Source organism: Ursus americanus, chromosome 18 (assembly GCF_024610735.1).
Source record: "Ursus americanus isolate L20-20 chromosome 18, mUrsAme1.1.p, whole genome shotgun sequence".
Taxonomy (NCBI): Eukaryota; Metazoa; Chordata; class Mammalia; order Carnivora; family Ursidae; genus Ursus; species Ursus americanus.
Window position 1 is genome coordinate 41,622,437 of NC_142144.1, and position 16,862 is coordinate 41,639,298.

The window sequence follows — 16,862 nt, forward strand, 5'->3', positions numbered from 1 at the left end:
GGGATGACAGTCCAAGGGGCTTGTGATCTGTCTGTATTGTGCTTTTACTTCCACAAATCAAGAAAAAGGCTGAAAACAAATATGATAAAATATTAACAGCTGTTCATTCTGGGTGGTGGGAATGCGGGTGTTTGTTGTATTATTCTTTGCACTATTCTGTAACTTTTAAATTTCACAGAATTTTTAAAAAGATGATGAAGACTCCCTGAATACTGACGAAGCAGGTGAAACTTGCACATGTCACTGATACAAGAGAGTGGCTGGAGGAACACAAGGCCAGTTTCTACACCTGGCACTGAGCGAGTGGACATGCAGCTGCAGAAGAGAGCCTCAGACACCGAGTGTGGCAAGGGACCCCATGATCCTAACCTAAGTGGTAGTCGGTGTGGCCAAGACATATTTAATTTTTCCAAGGACTCCAGAATACGCAGACACAGTTCTAATGCAGTGATTCAAAACAGAACTCTTTGCTTAATGATGAAAAACTTTCAATATTACCAAGAAACCCAAGAACTTCCAACTAATTTTCAATCTGAAATAGAAAAAAAATCCTTAACTGCAGAATATTTTGAAAGAAAAGAGGTTTTATTACTCTCAAATATATTTTGTAGCCCCAAGAATTATCTACTATGAAGATTTTTCAAGCAGAGTCATTTGGCCTTTAAGATTAGGAAAGACCTATCTGATTAACCAGCATCTGTGGGTCTGAAGAAAACTGAAACTGAAACCTGTCCCATAACAAGTTAAACATACCCTAGAAAACCTTATTCGTGTTATTAATTTACTTAATAAATAACTCCATACCAAGGAAACGTGAATTTAGCACAGTCGTGCATGAACTATTGCAAATCCAAATACATGGAGCTTTCTTATATATTACAGGTTATTTAAATGGTTGAATGTGTTGGGATGGGGGCACTAATTAGCTTCCATTCACAATTAACTGCCTTTTACGATATCTAGCAAACAGTCTTGACTTGATGGTAGCTAAGTCCAAGCAGCAGTAGCCAAACATCATTCAGGCAAGCCTGGGGCCATGTGAGTTACTTACTGTCGCTAAGGGTCCAAGCAATGAGATCTTCACTCCATTCCCCCTGGGCCTTGGTGTTCACTCTGGCTCGGACTATGTACTGCTCCCTGGGCTGTAAGTTGTTGAGCAGCACTGAAGTCAGGTTGCCTGGCACTTTGATATTCTGCTGGTCACTATTCATTTGTACAGACCTTCTCTCCACTTCAACATAGAAGTCATCTTCCGAGCTTGGAAATATTGGTTGCCAGGTCAAATTTAGAGTGGTCTGACTTTTCGGTAGGAGGATGAGACCTCTTGGAGGAGGGAGACCTGGGAGAAACCAGAAAGATCATGATTTTTTTTTCTAAGATTTATTTTATTTTTAAGTAAGCTCTACACCCAGCATGGGGTTTGAACTCAAAACCTTGAGATCAGGAGTCACATGTTCTATCGATTGTACCAGCCAGGTGCCCCTAGATCATGATTTTTGCTTCGGGTGAAGCACAAACAGCCCCAAAAGGCAGCTTTACAGAGTAACCTTGGCTTCTAGAATAATACACAACTTCACAAACCATCAAAGAAACACAAGCTAGCAGCCACGTCAGACTTTTTCTCTATCAAAATTGCAAATCTTTATAACAATTCTAATTTATAGTTTGAATAATTATAACACAGGAACCCTTTAAAGAACAACTTGGGAGTATTTTTCAAGAGCCCTAGAAATGACCGTCTGCTCTGGCCCTATAAAGCTGACCACACCAGGGATTTATCCTGAAGAAATGATCCAGAGGAAGAGAAAAACCTAAGTGCCTGAAGACATTCGTTACGGTGTTACTTATGATAATAAACAACCAGAAGAAACCTAAATGCTCAAAATAGGAAAATGCTTTAATAAATTATGGTATAACCATCCAATGGATTGAAATAGATCATTGCAAATAATATAGGAGGCCGGTAAAAATATTTATACTACGTGAGAAAAAATTCTGATTGCAGCATGTAAAAGTCATGGCTACAGTTGGTGAAGGATAGGGAGGAAACTGATAAAAATTAAAACAGTGGTTTTTCCAAGTTTGTGGGATAGGATGGGTGGGTAACTATTCAGTGTTTTGGTTACGATTTTGAGCAATATATTTTCTACAATTTCAGGGTTACTTCCCCATAGCAAGAATTTCAAACACTGGAACAGCTGTGGTGTAGGGCCTGGCCTTGCCCTGCTCTGATCAAAGCTAGGTATTGGCTATGACCACACGCTGCCATGGCCAAGAACCTGGGCTACCAGACAGGTGCCTGAATGGAAACATCATGGGTTTTGAAATGAAAAAGATAGGAGCATGCCTAGTTTTGGCCTTGGAAAAATTCATAAGCTCTCCAAGTTCACATGTAACACAAAATGGAATTAGTTATCTTTCAGACTCAGGAGGAGCACATGGGATAATGGATGTGAAAATGCTTAGAAGGAGTCAGGGACTCTTACATAACCTACTTTCCCTTCCTTCCTTCCTTCCTCTCTCCCTCCCTTCCTCCCTTCCTGTCTTATCTTGTGTCAATGGGCACAGAAGGACTCTGTATCTTCAGTTATAATAGTAGTAAATTGACTTTTCAATTCCAGATATTAAGTATTTTCAAAACATAGAATAGGGATCCTCTAACTCATGCATTCTCAGTGGGGACATTATTGCCCCCTAAGGGGGCAAAAACTGGTTCATGGGATATGAGAACATTTTAGATATTACAATGGCTTATGAAGGGCCACAGTATATAAACAGATCTATGGTATCAAAATTCATGACGGGGGAGGCATTAGGACAAAAGAGACATTTTTTTGTCTCATTTTTTTGCATCTATAACAGAGACTGCCCCCTTTGCTCATCACCCCTCCACCCCCCCCCCCCCCAGTTTTCATCTCACCAGCAGCACCCTTGAAGAACCTTAGGACAAAAGGTCTCTTTTGTCCTAAGGACACAGATATCTAAAGGGGGCAGTAAGTGAAGGAGGAGGACGGGAGAGAAAGAGGAGGAGGGAAAAAAGGTTGAAAAACAGCTCTTTCGGGTTAGAGGTAAGAGAAAGTGTCTGTTTCCATAGACCAGGACGGAGACTTCCAAGGCCAGTTCCGACTGCTGTTACACTAAGCAGAGCCAGCAATCAGGTCTCACAACTCGCTTCACATTATGCTAAAGCAATAATAATTCTCTGCAGCCTTTGCAAATAAAATCATTATTTTAACTATTTAATATTAATACATTTATTACTCTAAATAGCTATTATTCTCTACAACCTTTACAAATTGAAAGAGGTGATGGTAACTCCTTTCGCTTATCTCTGAAGTTTAAGTTCCAAAGAAGTCGCCCAGAGGAGTCGGGCACTTATAATGACAAAGCAGAGCGGAGAACTGATGTTTCGGAGCATATATGTAACCCTCCTAAGCCCAGGCCCGGTACAGAGGAGTCACTCGATAAATGGTCATTTCCCTTTTCCTTTCCCTCAGGAACATGACTTACCCTCCACCCTCCCTACCTACCCTCTTTCTGCCTGTGTTCAGAGTGTGATCTCTTCCCTGGCCTCCTGGCCTTCACCAGTAAATCAGCACATTTATAAATAGTGCAACTGCCAGATGAATTAAAAAACAAACATCAGCAAAATTCAAATGATGGGAAAACAAGAACCTTCAAGAATTCCCTCCCCACCTACCCCCGAGAACTACTTTGAAATATTCCAAGAGACTTCTAAATACGTCCTGGCTGGAACATACTCTGAGTGCTGAAGACAGTACCGTGTGGGTCTGTCAAGTGTTTTATGATCTGTTCCATAAATACTTTCCATCTGAGTCAGACTATGACCTTCCCCTTTGATTCATCAACACCGGCCCGAGAAAGAATTAACTACCATGTGCCTTTTAGCAGCAACCTGACCACAGCAGAGGCCCCTTGGATCCCTTCATCTTCTAACTTACAGTTTCTGGTGTTATTTTTTGTATTTGCTACCTGGGGAGTTCCTGGGGAACCATCCCTTATTTTCACACTGCTTCTCTAAGCACCAGAGTAGCTCTTGAGTTCTATTTGGTTCTTCAAGGGTGCTGCTGGTGAGATGAAAACTGGGGGTGGAGGGGTGATGAGCAAAGGGGGCAGTCTCTGTTAGGGATGCAACACCCCTGCAGGAGAGCACACTCATTCTAGATCCTTCTCCCTTTAGGAATTAGACCGAGAACAGGAAAATTTACCAATTGGGATAAAGAAGTGGTATCTTTGGGCTCCTAGGTAAAAAAAAAAAAAAAAAAATTGGAGAAATAAAAAGATGTGAAGTCTGAAGATCAATTTATGAACCACTCTGAGATGCTACTTGTTAATCTATAAAATGGGGAAGATAATTCTTACCCTTTAAAGTGATATGAATTAAATATATGTGAACTTAAAACTATACAGTGTTGACCAGAAGACAGTAACAAATGGTAAGACACGGTGAACACTAGAAAAGCAAGCTTTACAAGGGATTACTCCCTTGTTTCAGAGAGGGGTACCTGGGTAGCAGAAAGCTGGAGCCTAGGTTAGTGTCAAGGAAACGTCACAAATTCAAGGGACCTTCAATTAACAATAGAAGGGCAATCAATAATAAAATTGTTCAGTCAAAGAAATATCCCTACACGTATTACTTAGAATGTATGGATCAAGGATCGACAACATCAAGTACAACTTGCCAACTTCTTAGAGCTGCAAAATCTTGAGCCCAACCCCACCCCCCAAACCTATTGAATTGGAAACTCTGGGGGTGGGGCCCAGAAATCTGTTTTAACAAGTTCTCCAGGTAATTCTTATGGATACTAATATTTGAGAACCACTGATTTAGAAACATGGAGGCATATACACAACAAGAAGTAGCTTCAGGGGGATGCCTGGGTGGCTCAGTTGGTTAAGTGTCTGCCTACAGCTCCGGTCATGATCCCAGGGTCCTGGGATGGAGCCCCACATGGGGCTCCCTGCTCAGTGGGGAGCCTGCTTCTCCATCTCCCTCCTTCTCCCTGCCACTCCCCCTGCCTGTGCTCTCACTCCCTGACAAATAATCATAAAAAAAATGTATGGTGACTAACATAATATAATAAAAAAACATTTTTAAAAAAAGTAGCTTAAGGAGGTAAAATGGGCTGCCTGTAGGAGGCAGCATTGGGGGGTGGGGTCTGCTGTTCTTTAGATAAAAGCCTTTCATCCTTTTTGATGTTTTAACTCTGTGCATGAGCTACTTTGAAAAACTAGAAATTAGTTTTAAAAATAAATAAACTGGGATTTCTGAGGTACATTATGTGGCAAGAGTCTGGCTTAGGCCCTTAAGATGGAAACAGGAAGCTGTTGGTAAAACTCAGGAGCCAAGCAGTTGCTGCTAAGTAAATCCCAACTCCTAAGGGATGGCCCTGACTTCCTGAAGGCTCATCTGCTTCCTCCTCTGTCCCCACACTGCTGCAGACACCCTCCCCCAGGGACATAGACCAGGAGTGCAGCCCAAATAAAAGAACTGTTTGGCTCCAAGCTGCCAACCTTCCTGTCACTTTCCCACCCATTCAAAAGCAAACTCCTTCCCCCTGCATCCCCACCCACCCACTCGCCCACCACCACCCTTCCTGGTCTTCCTTCCTCTTTCCCCTTCCTCCCCCCTCCCACCCAGCGCAGGGATAAATGCTGTTTGCTTCCACTGACCGATAGAAGCAGTTGTGAACCGTCTCACGGGTCCCGGATGCCCTTCCCCGCCCTCTCCACGCCGGACCAGCTGCACGCAGAGCTCGTATTCTGTGCGAGGTTCCAAATAGTTGAGTGTAACAATCTCATTTGTCACTGAGAAGAGGGAAAGTTCAGGAAACTTAAGCTGGCATTCTTGCACATTGTTTAAAGTGGAATGTTGTTATTGTGATGTGAACTAGTGTTTGGTTTTTAAAAAATACAATCTCTAAGTGAAATAGGCAACCCCCCCTTCAGGGCCTCACCATTCCTAACATAAGGAAAATGAGGCCTTTTTAAGGAAGTTTCCAGGTTACGATGTACACACTAATTTAAGTCTCTCTGAGCCACTTAATCACTTCTGCTCTAGGGCTTTTGACTTTTCATTTGTAGGGTAAAACCACACAAATCTTCAACTATATAGAATAATAATTAGATTTAAGGGGCGGAAATCTCAATTAAAATACTATAATTTAATTGTCACTGTTGTTAAATACATAGTGATTACAATCAGGCTATCCACAGAAGAGATTCTTCGAGGGTTTGCTTACAAAGACCGGAGAGCAGCTTTGTAATAGTCATACCATTTACAAATGGAGGCCTCTGAAGTAATTGAAAATAGATCTCATAAACAAATAGTATATGCATCTTTTGTCCTTAGCTATTTGCTTTAGCCAGGCTCTGTTCTCCACGGGTATTGCAAAAGTACTGCCTTACCATACGATAAATTTCCAGTTGGTAAGAAAAAAAAATTGGGCTGTTTAAGAGTTCTTAGAAGAACAGGTTGTGGATGTCCACTTGCAGAAAGTGACGATGGATTATTACCACCATATGAAAAAAAAAAAGCTGCTTTTTAATAAAACCTAGCCATTGATATTGTCAACAGCAACTTAAGTCACTAGGATTCTGAATTTTGGCTCAGTCTCCAAGAGAATGTGAAGGGCTCAGTAACAGTGCCATGACTTAATTCCACATTTCCAGGTCAGCTGGGTTAATATTAAGCCAAAACCTCCTTTTGTTCTCCTTTTTGTAACTTCCTCAATTACCTACATACAGTGCACAGAGGACCCTTTTTAGGAAATCACAGGCACTGTGAGACTAAAGGATTGGTAGGTTATTAACTCTGAAATGGGATCCTTGGCTACAGCCCCTACTCTGGGGCAGAGGAATGAGAGTGGGAGAGAGGATTTCTGTGCTTCTATATTTGAGGAATTTTTTTCCCCTGGTGCCACTTTTTTAGCTGGAGTATTTCCTGTTCAAACCTTACCTTGAATATGCCGCCACGCCTCATAATGATTAACAGGTTTGTAGAGAAGCTTCTTGGATTTGATTGGTCCATCGCCAAAGTAAGGCTCAGAGCTGATGTTGATGACAGCAAAATTATGCCCAGTGTCAATCACATTTGGGGCATTCAGGGGCTTTGGAAGAACTAAACAAAATTTTCAACAGATTAGTCTTTGGAGGTTGATTATCGTACTTTGGTGAGGATAGAGGAGGGGTAACCTTACATTTCCAACAAAACCCCCTTGAGGCAGGTACATAGGGAAACACCGGGTAACTGCACGAGGAACAAAAGACAGGGAGCCGAGTCTGACATCGGACAGACTGTTTGTGACAACTGAGTAAACCCTGGGATAGCTCTGCGATTGCTCAGGGCCTTAAGCATCCTGTTGTTGCTCAAGCCCATGGCGCCCATGCACAGACCGTTAGCAGGCAAATGACAAAGCAAGACTCCGCCACTGGGGGTCCTAGAGTACTCCTCGTACATCTTGACTATGGAGTATCTGTAAGAGAAAAACTAGACTGCGCCTGCGCATGGTAGCTGCCATAGAGCATGCGTAATGATATGCAGTTTTTAGAAATATACGCCTATTCCCAGAACCTTCGAAGAATATATCACCTGCTCATTATGACTACCTATAAAAAGCAAAACTCTGCGTCCACGCAGGGCAACTCAGATCCTGTATCTGCCTGTACCTGAACTCTGCCCATCCCATTTCAGTGTGTATTTTGGCTTTGCAATAAAACTTCTTCTGCTCTGATTCCTTGAGTTCTTTCTGAGGAAGTCAAGAACCTGTCACCGGCTGGTGGTTGAGGTCTCAGGGCCCGAGAACTCCCCCAGTCTCCTGTATCACTCTTAAGAGTTCCCTGTTCAGATTCAATGCAGTGGCCTGAGCTGTGATCTCCTAGCTTTGCTCTTGCCCCTCCAACCCACTATCTTTTTTTTTTTTTTTTAAGATTTTATTTATTTATTCGACAGAGAGAGAGACAGCCAGCGAGAGAGAGAGACATCCAGCGAGAGAGACAGCCAGCGAAAGAGAGAGAGAGAGAACACAAGCAGGGGGAGTGGGAGAGGAAGAGGCAGGCTCCCAGTGGAGGAGCCTGATGTGGGGCCCGATCCCAGAACGCCGGGATCACACCCTGAGCCAAAGGCAGACGCTTAACGACCGAGCCACTCAGGCGCCCCTCCAACCCACTATCTACAAAGTACTTCTTAAAATATGATCACTCCTCTGCTCAAGATCTTACCATGGATTCCCATCATGTTTAGAATAAAATCTAAAATTCATGACCTGTCAGTCCTTGCACGATTGAGCCCTTGCCTCCTCTTCCCCTCACCCAATACCCTCCAGTGCCACTGACATTTATTTCTTCTAATTTTTTAATTTAAATTCAATTAGCCAATGAGTACATCATTACTTTCAGATGTAGTATTCAATGAATTAGTTGCCTATAATACCCAGTGCTCATCACATCATGTGTCCTCCTTAATGCCCATCACCCAGCCACTGACCTTTCAATTCATCCAACTAACAATGCAGCAAGCTCCTTTCTGTCTTGGGCTCTATGTAAATGTTGTTCTCCTGAAAGCAAGGCACCAGACCTCCCACCATTCTCTGTTACTTCTCAACTGATCATTCAGCAGTTAGCTCTGATGTGATTTCTTCACAGGGGCTATACGGAACATCAGTTAGGCTTCAAAAAACTTACTTTTTTCCTCCTCCATTGCAATTTTCACAGTTTATTATTCTTAGATATTTTGTGTGATCACTTGATATTGGTCTTCCTCTAGGCATGGTCTGTCTCTCTTTATGTATGTATGTGTGTGTGTGTGTGTGTGTGTGTGTGTGTGTATTTTTTTTTTTTTCCTTAGAGCAACACAAATTTATTCTTGCAGTTCTGGAGGTCAGAAGTCATACATGGGTCTCACTGGGCTACAATCAAGATGTTAGTAGGGGGAGCTCAAAGGGAGACTATGTTTTCTTGTTCTTTCCAACTTCTAGGAATCACCTATATTCCTTGGCTTGTGGCCCTTTCTCCATCTTCAGAGTCAACAACATCATGGATCTTGAACCCTTCTTCCATTGTGATATCTCTTTCTGAAGATAGGTAGGTAAAATTCTCTGCTTTTAAGGACTCAACTGATTAGAGTGAGTCCACCCAGATAATCCAGAATAATCTGCCCATCTCAAAGACCATGTATTCTCAATAGGGTGAAATAACACCCCCCATGTAGGTTAATATTAATTCTTGTAGGATTGAAAAAGCCTCAGATATTACAATGATTTGTGGCCTTCCAAAGGGCCACAGTACATAAACAGATATGCAGTACATTCATGATATTAACATTCTATGATGATGGGAGGAGAGTTGGGAATAAATTTCTAAGGGGCTCCTTGGTGCGGTGACAATGATCAACATGTTGTAAGGCACTGCAATGGACTCTAAAGTCCATTAGGGCGAAAACCATGTAGGTTTACGGGTGCTGCATAAATGTTTGTCAGTTGAATTTCTAGTGGGTTCTGGAGCTGCATCAGCCCATCCTTCTTAAAAATGCATACCTGTTTTTTTTTCCTCCCCAAGGATGTATGTTATGTAACACAGAATCTTTCAGATTCTGCCTGTGTTTTTACTTAGGGCAGTTTCTGAGAAGAGTGCACTTCTGTGAGTAAATTCATTAAGTCATGCTTCCCTTATATGATCAAATAAGGCCACCTGTTTGTTTAAACCAGCAAACGCTTGTTTTATTGTAGCTATTAATGCCAGGATCTTGTAAAAATGATACTTTTATAAGCGTGAAACAAATTGCTCCAAAAGCTTTCTTTTGGTAATTTATCATTTTCTTATTTGTCTTTTAGTAATTTGTATTGAGATATACATATTATAAGGTGCAAAAATCTTAAGTGTATTTAGCTCGAGGGACTTTACCTGTGCACACACCCATGTAATCATTACCCAGACTGAGACAGGAAACATTTCCAACCCCAGAAGGTACCCTTGTGCCCTTTTGCTGTCAATAGCGAACTATTACCCTGGCTTTTGTCACTATCAGTTAGTTTTGCCTGTTCTTTACCTTTGTATAAATGGAATCATAAAGCATGTATTTTCGTGTGCTCTTTATTACATCTGTGATATCCATATTGCAGCAGAAATTCATTCTCTTTTATTGCTGTTTAATATTCCATTTTATGATGTTATGAACTGAACTGTGTTTCCCCAAAATTCTTATGTGGAGGTCTTCATCCCCAGTACCTCAGAAGGTAACTCTATTTGGAGACAGGGTCTTTAAAGAGGTAATGAAGTCAAAATGAGGTCATTGGGGTTGTTCCTGATCCAGTGCAACTGTTGTCCTTATAAGAAGATTAAATGAGGACACACAGAGGGAAGACTGTGTGAAAATACGGGGAAAAGGCAGCCATTCGTGAGCCAAGGAGGGAGGCCTCAGGAGAGATCAACTCTGCTGACACCCTGGTCACTTACCTCGCCTCCAGAACGTGCGAAAATAAATTTCTGTTGTTTAAACCACCTCGTCTGTGGCACTCCGTATGGCAGCCCTAGCAACCCATTAGGTATGAATATACTACAATTTATTTATCCCTTATAATGTGAATGGGTAATTGGGTTAGCTTCAGTTTGGGGCTCTCATGAATAAAACTGCTCTGAACATGGAAGATGTCTTTTTGAACATATACACTCATTTCTTTTAAGCTTATATTTAAGAGAACTGCCAGGTATGTGTTTGCTAACTTTAGAATATATTTTCAGTTTTCCAAAGTGGTTGTACCAACTTGTATTCTAGCAGCAAAAGCCTTGCATCTTTTTTTAAAAAAAAAAATACTATGATTAAAGACACTGATTAATTTGCCTAATGGCTATTTCGATTTTATATACATCAGTAAATATGACGTGAAGGGGTATCAATAACTCAGTATTACAGATGCTTCTATGTGTTCATGTTCTGTGCTATGTCTTCCACTGAAAAATAAAAATTAGAACCACTGACTCTTCTGAATCTTAGCAACATGGTTTATTTTTGACTTCTTTATTTTCCATGGGCAGCAAACATTCCAAGAAGCTTAAAAATAAGGTAATTTGTCTTGTCTGCATATCGCTTCCTTCCTTTCAAGAACATGCAAGATATAAGAAATTATTTTGATCATGTGAAGATTCTACTGAATCAAACAGATTAGGGCTTTTTCCAGTAATCAAAAAAAAACCATTAAAGATTCCGTGGCACTTTCTGTGGATGTTCAGGGTAGAGAATCCCAGTCTACGAGGCTGTATTTAGCATAATGTTGTGATCGGTCTCTAAAAAAGATTATATCTGGGCATTTAAATTTATTTCATTTACGGAGATTACCTCTTGGATAGCCCAAAGATTCCTAATCAAGTAACAAAATGGGTAAAATACAAGTCAACGTTGGTTATCTTGCTTCCTAAACTTTAACATGGGAGACTCAGAAAACGAAATAGTTTAGAAAAAATGGTGCAGTATTTGGAGTCAGGAGACCCAGGTTTAAAACTAAGATTTACTCCTTAACAGATGTGCTAGCTTATACAAGTTAACTAAACACTTTAGTAAAGTGGTGATGACAATATTTATTGCACACAGTTCTTATAATAATTAAATAAGATGAGGTATGTGAGGTACTTAGCCCAGTGCCTTCCTACAAAATATATCTGAGAGCTGTTAGCTGTTTTTGTCTAAACAGGTTCATGAGAAACTTCCAAATTTAAAATTCCTTGCAGTATCCATGAATACCAGCCAAGCTAACTTGGATTTACCTCCGTGTTCCTTCTCCCCCTCAAGCCACAAATGGGTACCCATCTACTTGGATTACTGTGAATTTTGAAATACTAATTCATAGCAGGAAGAATATTCACAATGCTGAATACGTGAAAAAAATTATTCATGTTCATTATATAGCATAGCCTGGGCTTCATAATAAGTGAGTAATTCTCAAAGTATTTTCCAAATTATTCTGTACAATAATGAACAGGAAGTCGCAACAATGATGAAGTCAAACTTTTCATGTTCTATAAACACTACTAGACATGTTGTGCCAGACACAATTCTAGGTGTTATGCATATTTAACAAGTCTTCACAGTAACCCTGAGCTGTAGAGGAACTAAGCTTTATTTTCAAATAAAGGAAGGCTCAGAGAGGTTAAATTCAGTGCTCAGGGCTATACACAAGCTTTCTAGCTATTAGGGACAAAAATCAAAGCCAGGGCTGCGTGACTCCAAAGGTCATCTACTTAATCCCTCCTTTCCATTTTCATGCATATAAAAAAATTTCAAGGCATAGTATCCTGGAAAATATCCAGAAGGCATTTTCGTGTTCAGATAACACTTCTGTCTGGGGGCAGCACCCACTGGCACGTAAACACAGCGCGTCGAGGACGCAAGCTCTTCCTCCAGAAAACACAGCTTACCTTTAACAGAGATGTTGAAAGGCTTTTCCACCATCCCAGCCACAGTGTTCACGCTACAGACCCAGACTCCTGAGTCAGGGGGGAGGATCCGGTGGATGGTGAATGTGGCCACTGACAGATGACTCGTGAGGTTGAAGTCTTTTGGCTGGAAGGGTCAAATACAAATAAAAGCTTCTAGGGAGGCATAAACACACGAAAGGTCCATAACACTGACCCCATCTCATTGTTTGATAAGAAGTTTTCTAGGAGAGATTAAGAAGCCAAATGCAATGCTAGTATAATCATTGGCTTATTTCCCAAGCTATTGTAGTAACCCTGAAAGTTTATGTTGGATTGATGCCCTCTCAGATCCTGCTGTTGTGTTTGTGTGTTTGGGAGTGTGGGGTAAACACTTACAGGCTAGGAATCTAATTCCTTTAAACTGCTCTGGTAACATTTGTTCCTTCCCGGTTTCGTACAGAGATGGCTGGGGTGAGAGGACAAAATGGTTTCCCAAAATAACTGAGGAGCTATTGAGTGAGTGTTGTGGGGGAAAATCAGGGCTCTGAAGATACGTGGACGGCAATTCACATCCCTACTCTGCCACTTTTGGCCAATTCCTTACTCAGTTTCACCCAGCCTGTTTCTACTTCTGTAGAAAGGGGACAGGTAATATTAAGCAGCATGTCTACAGCACAGTTGACCCTCACTAGACGGTAGCTGTTACTTCCATTAACTCAGAAAAAGGCCAACAAGATTTTAAGAAGCTGTCAATTGGCTTCACTACCTAATGAGCTGTTTGAATGGAATCAGGAACATCATAGAAAGCAGTAATGGCACATTCTATATATCCTGCCCCCGGGAGGCCACGCGCATCTACCCTCTTGTCAGGTTGATTTTCAGTCATCTTTGAGAGGAAAAAAAAAAAAAAAAGATAACCATTTCAAAATGTTCAGATACGAAAATACATCAACTTCCTGAGGATCTCTGGTGACACAGAGAAATTTGGGAAACTCTGGTTTGTGCTGCATGTGAGATTGTTGGGAGAGAGAAGGGCAACATATTGAAAAGTTGCTTAGTCCTTTCCAGCAAAGAACTGCTCTAACAGCACCGTAACCCACGCTGAGCACCAGCCACGAGGGCAGAGTGACGAGGTCGGGGGGGGGGGGCAGGAATGTATTCAGATCCAGGGGATTCCATGGTTTATGGTTTCTGAATGGGAAGTGTGGGAGTGGATCTATCTAGAATCAACCAAATTATGCTGAACTCCCTTCTTTTATACTCTGCTAATTTTTGCTCCAAAGAACACAATAGAAGTATACCAGTCATCAAAGTTCCATTTCCTGATAGCCCGTGGTAGGTAACACAAGAATCTCCTGCTGATTCACGTGGCCACACCTTGCCACACCCTTTGGTGGCCACAAGACCACCCCATTCTTCCTGATACGAGAAGTTAGAACAGGGGGATATACGGAGAGGAGTAGAGCTGCGTAGGCTGACACGTATCTCTCAACCCCCACAGTCGGAAAGTTCTGCGGGATGAGTGCTCTCGTGGGCACTCAGCTTCATCAATTCCGCTGCGGTGGTCTCTTTCCAGCCTTGCCCTGTGGCACTGGCCAGGCGGCAGTGACTGCTCTACCTCCCCAGGGACCCGGCCTTCTGTCCAAGGTAATAACACGCTGGCTTTGGGGGATGCAAGCCCAGGGTGGAATCCAGCCTGTAGCGCGGGGATTACCACACTGAAAGCATCTAGTAGTGTCAGGAGTCGGATTAAGAATAACTCTTACATGGAGCACTGTCCCATCCGGCTTCACCAGAGTCATTTCTTCATTGGCAGGTAGTGGCCAGCCAGACGCCTTGCAGATGGGGTTAAATTTACCGCTGTTTACTTCTATGTGATCTGGCAGATCCTCTATTTGTGGGACCATCCTTGGCGTGCCTGCACGGGGAAAGCAGCGCTGTGAAATCTAATCGTCGACACAGCAGCCACAGTGATAAAAGCAGCTACCATTGGGCAAGTCAAGTCCCAGATAAGAACTTTGCAGATATTATATTGTTTTATCATCACATAATAAACTTCTGGGGGGATGCTACTGTGGTCCCCATTTTACAGATGAGGAGACTGAGACTCAGAGTCCAGAATCAAGTTCAGATCTGTATGAATCCAGAGTCCGCACCCCGCCGTGATGCTGTGCTCCCCTCAGCGGATCTGGAACCGACAGTCTCTATATTAAAACGATCATCATGGCCACATCTTCCCGGCCTTACTTTTCCCCTCCTTTTACTTTTTAAGAGAATGTTCACAAAAACAAAAACTTGGTCCTCTTTGACTCAGCAAACAACCCCAAGATATTGCTGACCAACACGATCCTCCATTTCAATATACAAGACACAGGTCAGCGAATCTGCAAGTAGCAGGCAAGGAAAACCATTCACACTGACATGCAAGAAGTGAAGTAGAATAGAACTACTCCCCCAAACTGGTTTCTAGGCAACAGCCCAACCACAAGTGTTGCTGCCAATACTGAAAGACAATATCTCTGGTATCGACAAGGGTAACAGGACCCCTTGTGTAATACCTACATTGCAGAGATTGAATCATCCTGAAATATAGCAATTTTATTCTGAATTGTGGGGTTTTAGAGAACCTCAGACCCTCTGTAACTAAATGTGAGACATGGCAGAAAACAGTCCAGCACTTAGTGAAGAATGTGGGTGTTAGAAGTGCCCCCCAAGATCAGCAGGAATTTACAAGCTGTTGGATACTTGGGGGGGGCGGGGAGGCGGGGCCACTGTAAACACAACATTCGTGTTTTATATTCATGTTCTATTTCCTGGGCCTAGAATGCTCTGAGTTAAGGGTATGGAGCAGGAAGGAAAGAGGTCTGAGAACTACAATGGTAATTCCTTGACCTATCTGTAGACTTGAAGGGATTGTGATTAGAATCTACCAGCTTTTTCAGCCTGTAATTCACAAAGGAGCTTTAAAAAGCGCTTTGACACTTTGAAGGCAGTTCAGTCTTTCCTACACTGTCGCCTTGCATTCCCCACGGTCAGCCGGAGGTGAAGGTGGGTGCGCAGGTGGAGATGGAGCAGAAGTAGGGAAAGGGGCGGGGGGGGGCTGCTCTCTGAAGCCGGGCCCCGATCTAAGTCTGAGGTTCTCACACCTTGTGCAACTTCAGGCTCAGAAAAGAAAAGCAGGCATGAAATTAAAAATTCAAATCATTCGGCTTGTTAGCTGCCTATTTTCAACCCAATCCCCCGGCAGCCCCAAGGCCTTTCCTTCCCTTCCTAGACCCTCCCAGGTTCCTGCCCTGCGGCCAAAAGTCTGAACACTGGGGAAAAAAGTGAACACATAAAACTAAGCCAAAGCCTTTGCAAAAACAATTGTTGGTATTTTCCTCCCATATTTGTTCTGACTCTAAAAATGAACAGAGAAAAAGCTGTAAGGGTCTTGGTCTTGCTGCTCTGAGTGTAGATTCCTATACAAACATTTAGATTTGTAGGATTGGAAAAGTAATATATGTTATTTTTTAATTTTGAAAATATGTAAAAATATGCTTCTTTTAATTTTAAAAAGTATATTCTAGGGCAGGCATTAGCCAACTCTTTCTGTAAAGGACTAGACAGTAAATATTTTCAGCTTTGCAGGCTGAAAGTTCTCTGGTAACTAACTACTCAACCTTGCTACAATGTGCGAGCAGCCATAGATTATATGTTCTAAATGAATCAGTGTGACTACGTGCCAATCAAATTTTCTTTATAATAACAGACGGTAGGGAAATAAAAAGGATGAAGTACTGATAAATGTTACAATACAGTGAAGCCTCAAAAACAGGATGGTCGGTGAAAGAAGCCAGCCACAAAAGACCACGGGATGTGTGATCCCATTTACAGTTTATATAATAAGTCGATCTATAGAGACAGAAAGGAAATTCATGGTTGCCAGGGGCTGGGAGAAGAGGAGAGTGGGAGTTACGGCTAATAGGTACAAGGTCCTTTTGGTATGGTAGAAACGTGCTAAAATTGGATTGCAGTGATGGTCACACAACTCCGTAAATACACTAAAAATCATTCAGTTGTACATTTAAAAGGAATGAACTTCATGGTATAAAAGTGATAACGCAATAAAGCTGTTAAAAAAAAAAGAGCGGACTGGATTTGGTCTGTGGGTCAGTTTGTGGGTACCTGGCTCTACAGTAATTTCTTTTTTTTTTTTTTTAAAGATTTTATTTATTTGACAGAGATAGAGACAGCCAGCGAGAGAGGGAACACAAGCAGGGGCAGTGGGAGAGGAAGAAGCAGGCTCATAGCGGAGGAGCCTGATGTGGGGCTCGATCCCAGAACGCCGGGATCACACCCTGAGCCGAAGGCAGATGCTTAACCGCTGTGCCACCCAGGTGCCCCTCTACGGTAATTTCTGAACTAGAATTACTTAAAATTTCATTTTGAGA

The 16,862-nt window shown here is 42.1% G+C and overlaps 1 protein-coding gene across 2 annotated transcripts in view; it reads right to left on the reverse strand.

Annotated features, from left to right (window-relative positions):
* Positions 1-16,862, reverse strand: part of TEK (TEK receptor tyrosine kinase) — a 95,333-nt gene that overhangs the window by 21,958 nt on the left and 56,513 nt on the right. For both annotated transcript variants that reach the window (XM_087869605.1, XM_045780755.2), the window contains exons 8-12: positions 14,196-14,347; positions 12,430-12,574; positions 6,980-7,141; positions 5,695-5,829; positions 1,052-1,339 (exon numbers count right to left, since the gene is read on the reverse strand). In XM_087869605.1, coding sequence (XP_087725731.1) covers positions 1,052-1,339; positions 5,695-5,829; positions 6,980-7,141; positions 12,430-12,574; positions 14,196-14,347 — 882 coding nt within the window. The remainder of the gene's footprint in view (positions 1-1,051; positions 1,340-5,694; positions 5,830-6,979; positions 7,142-12,429; positions 12,575-14,195; positions 14,348-16,862) is intronic.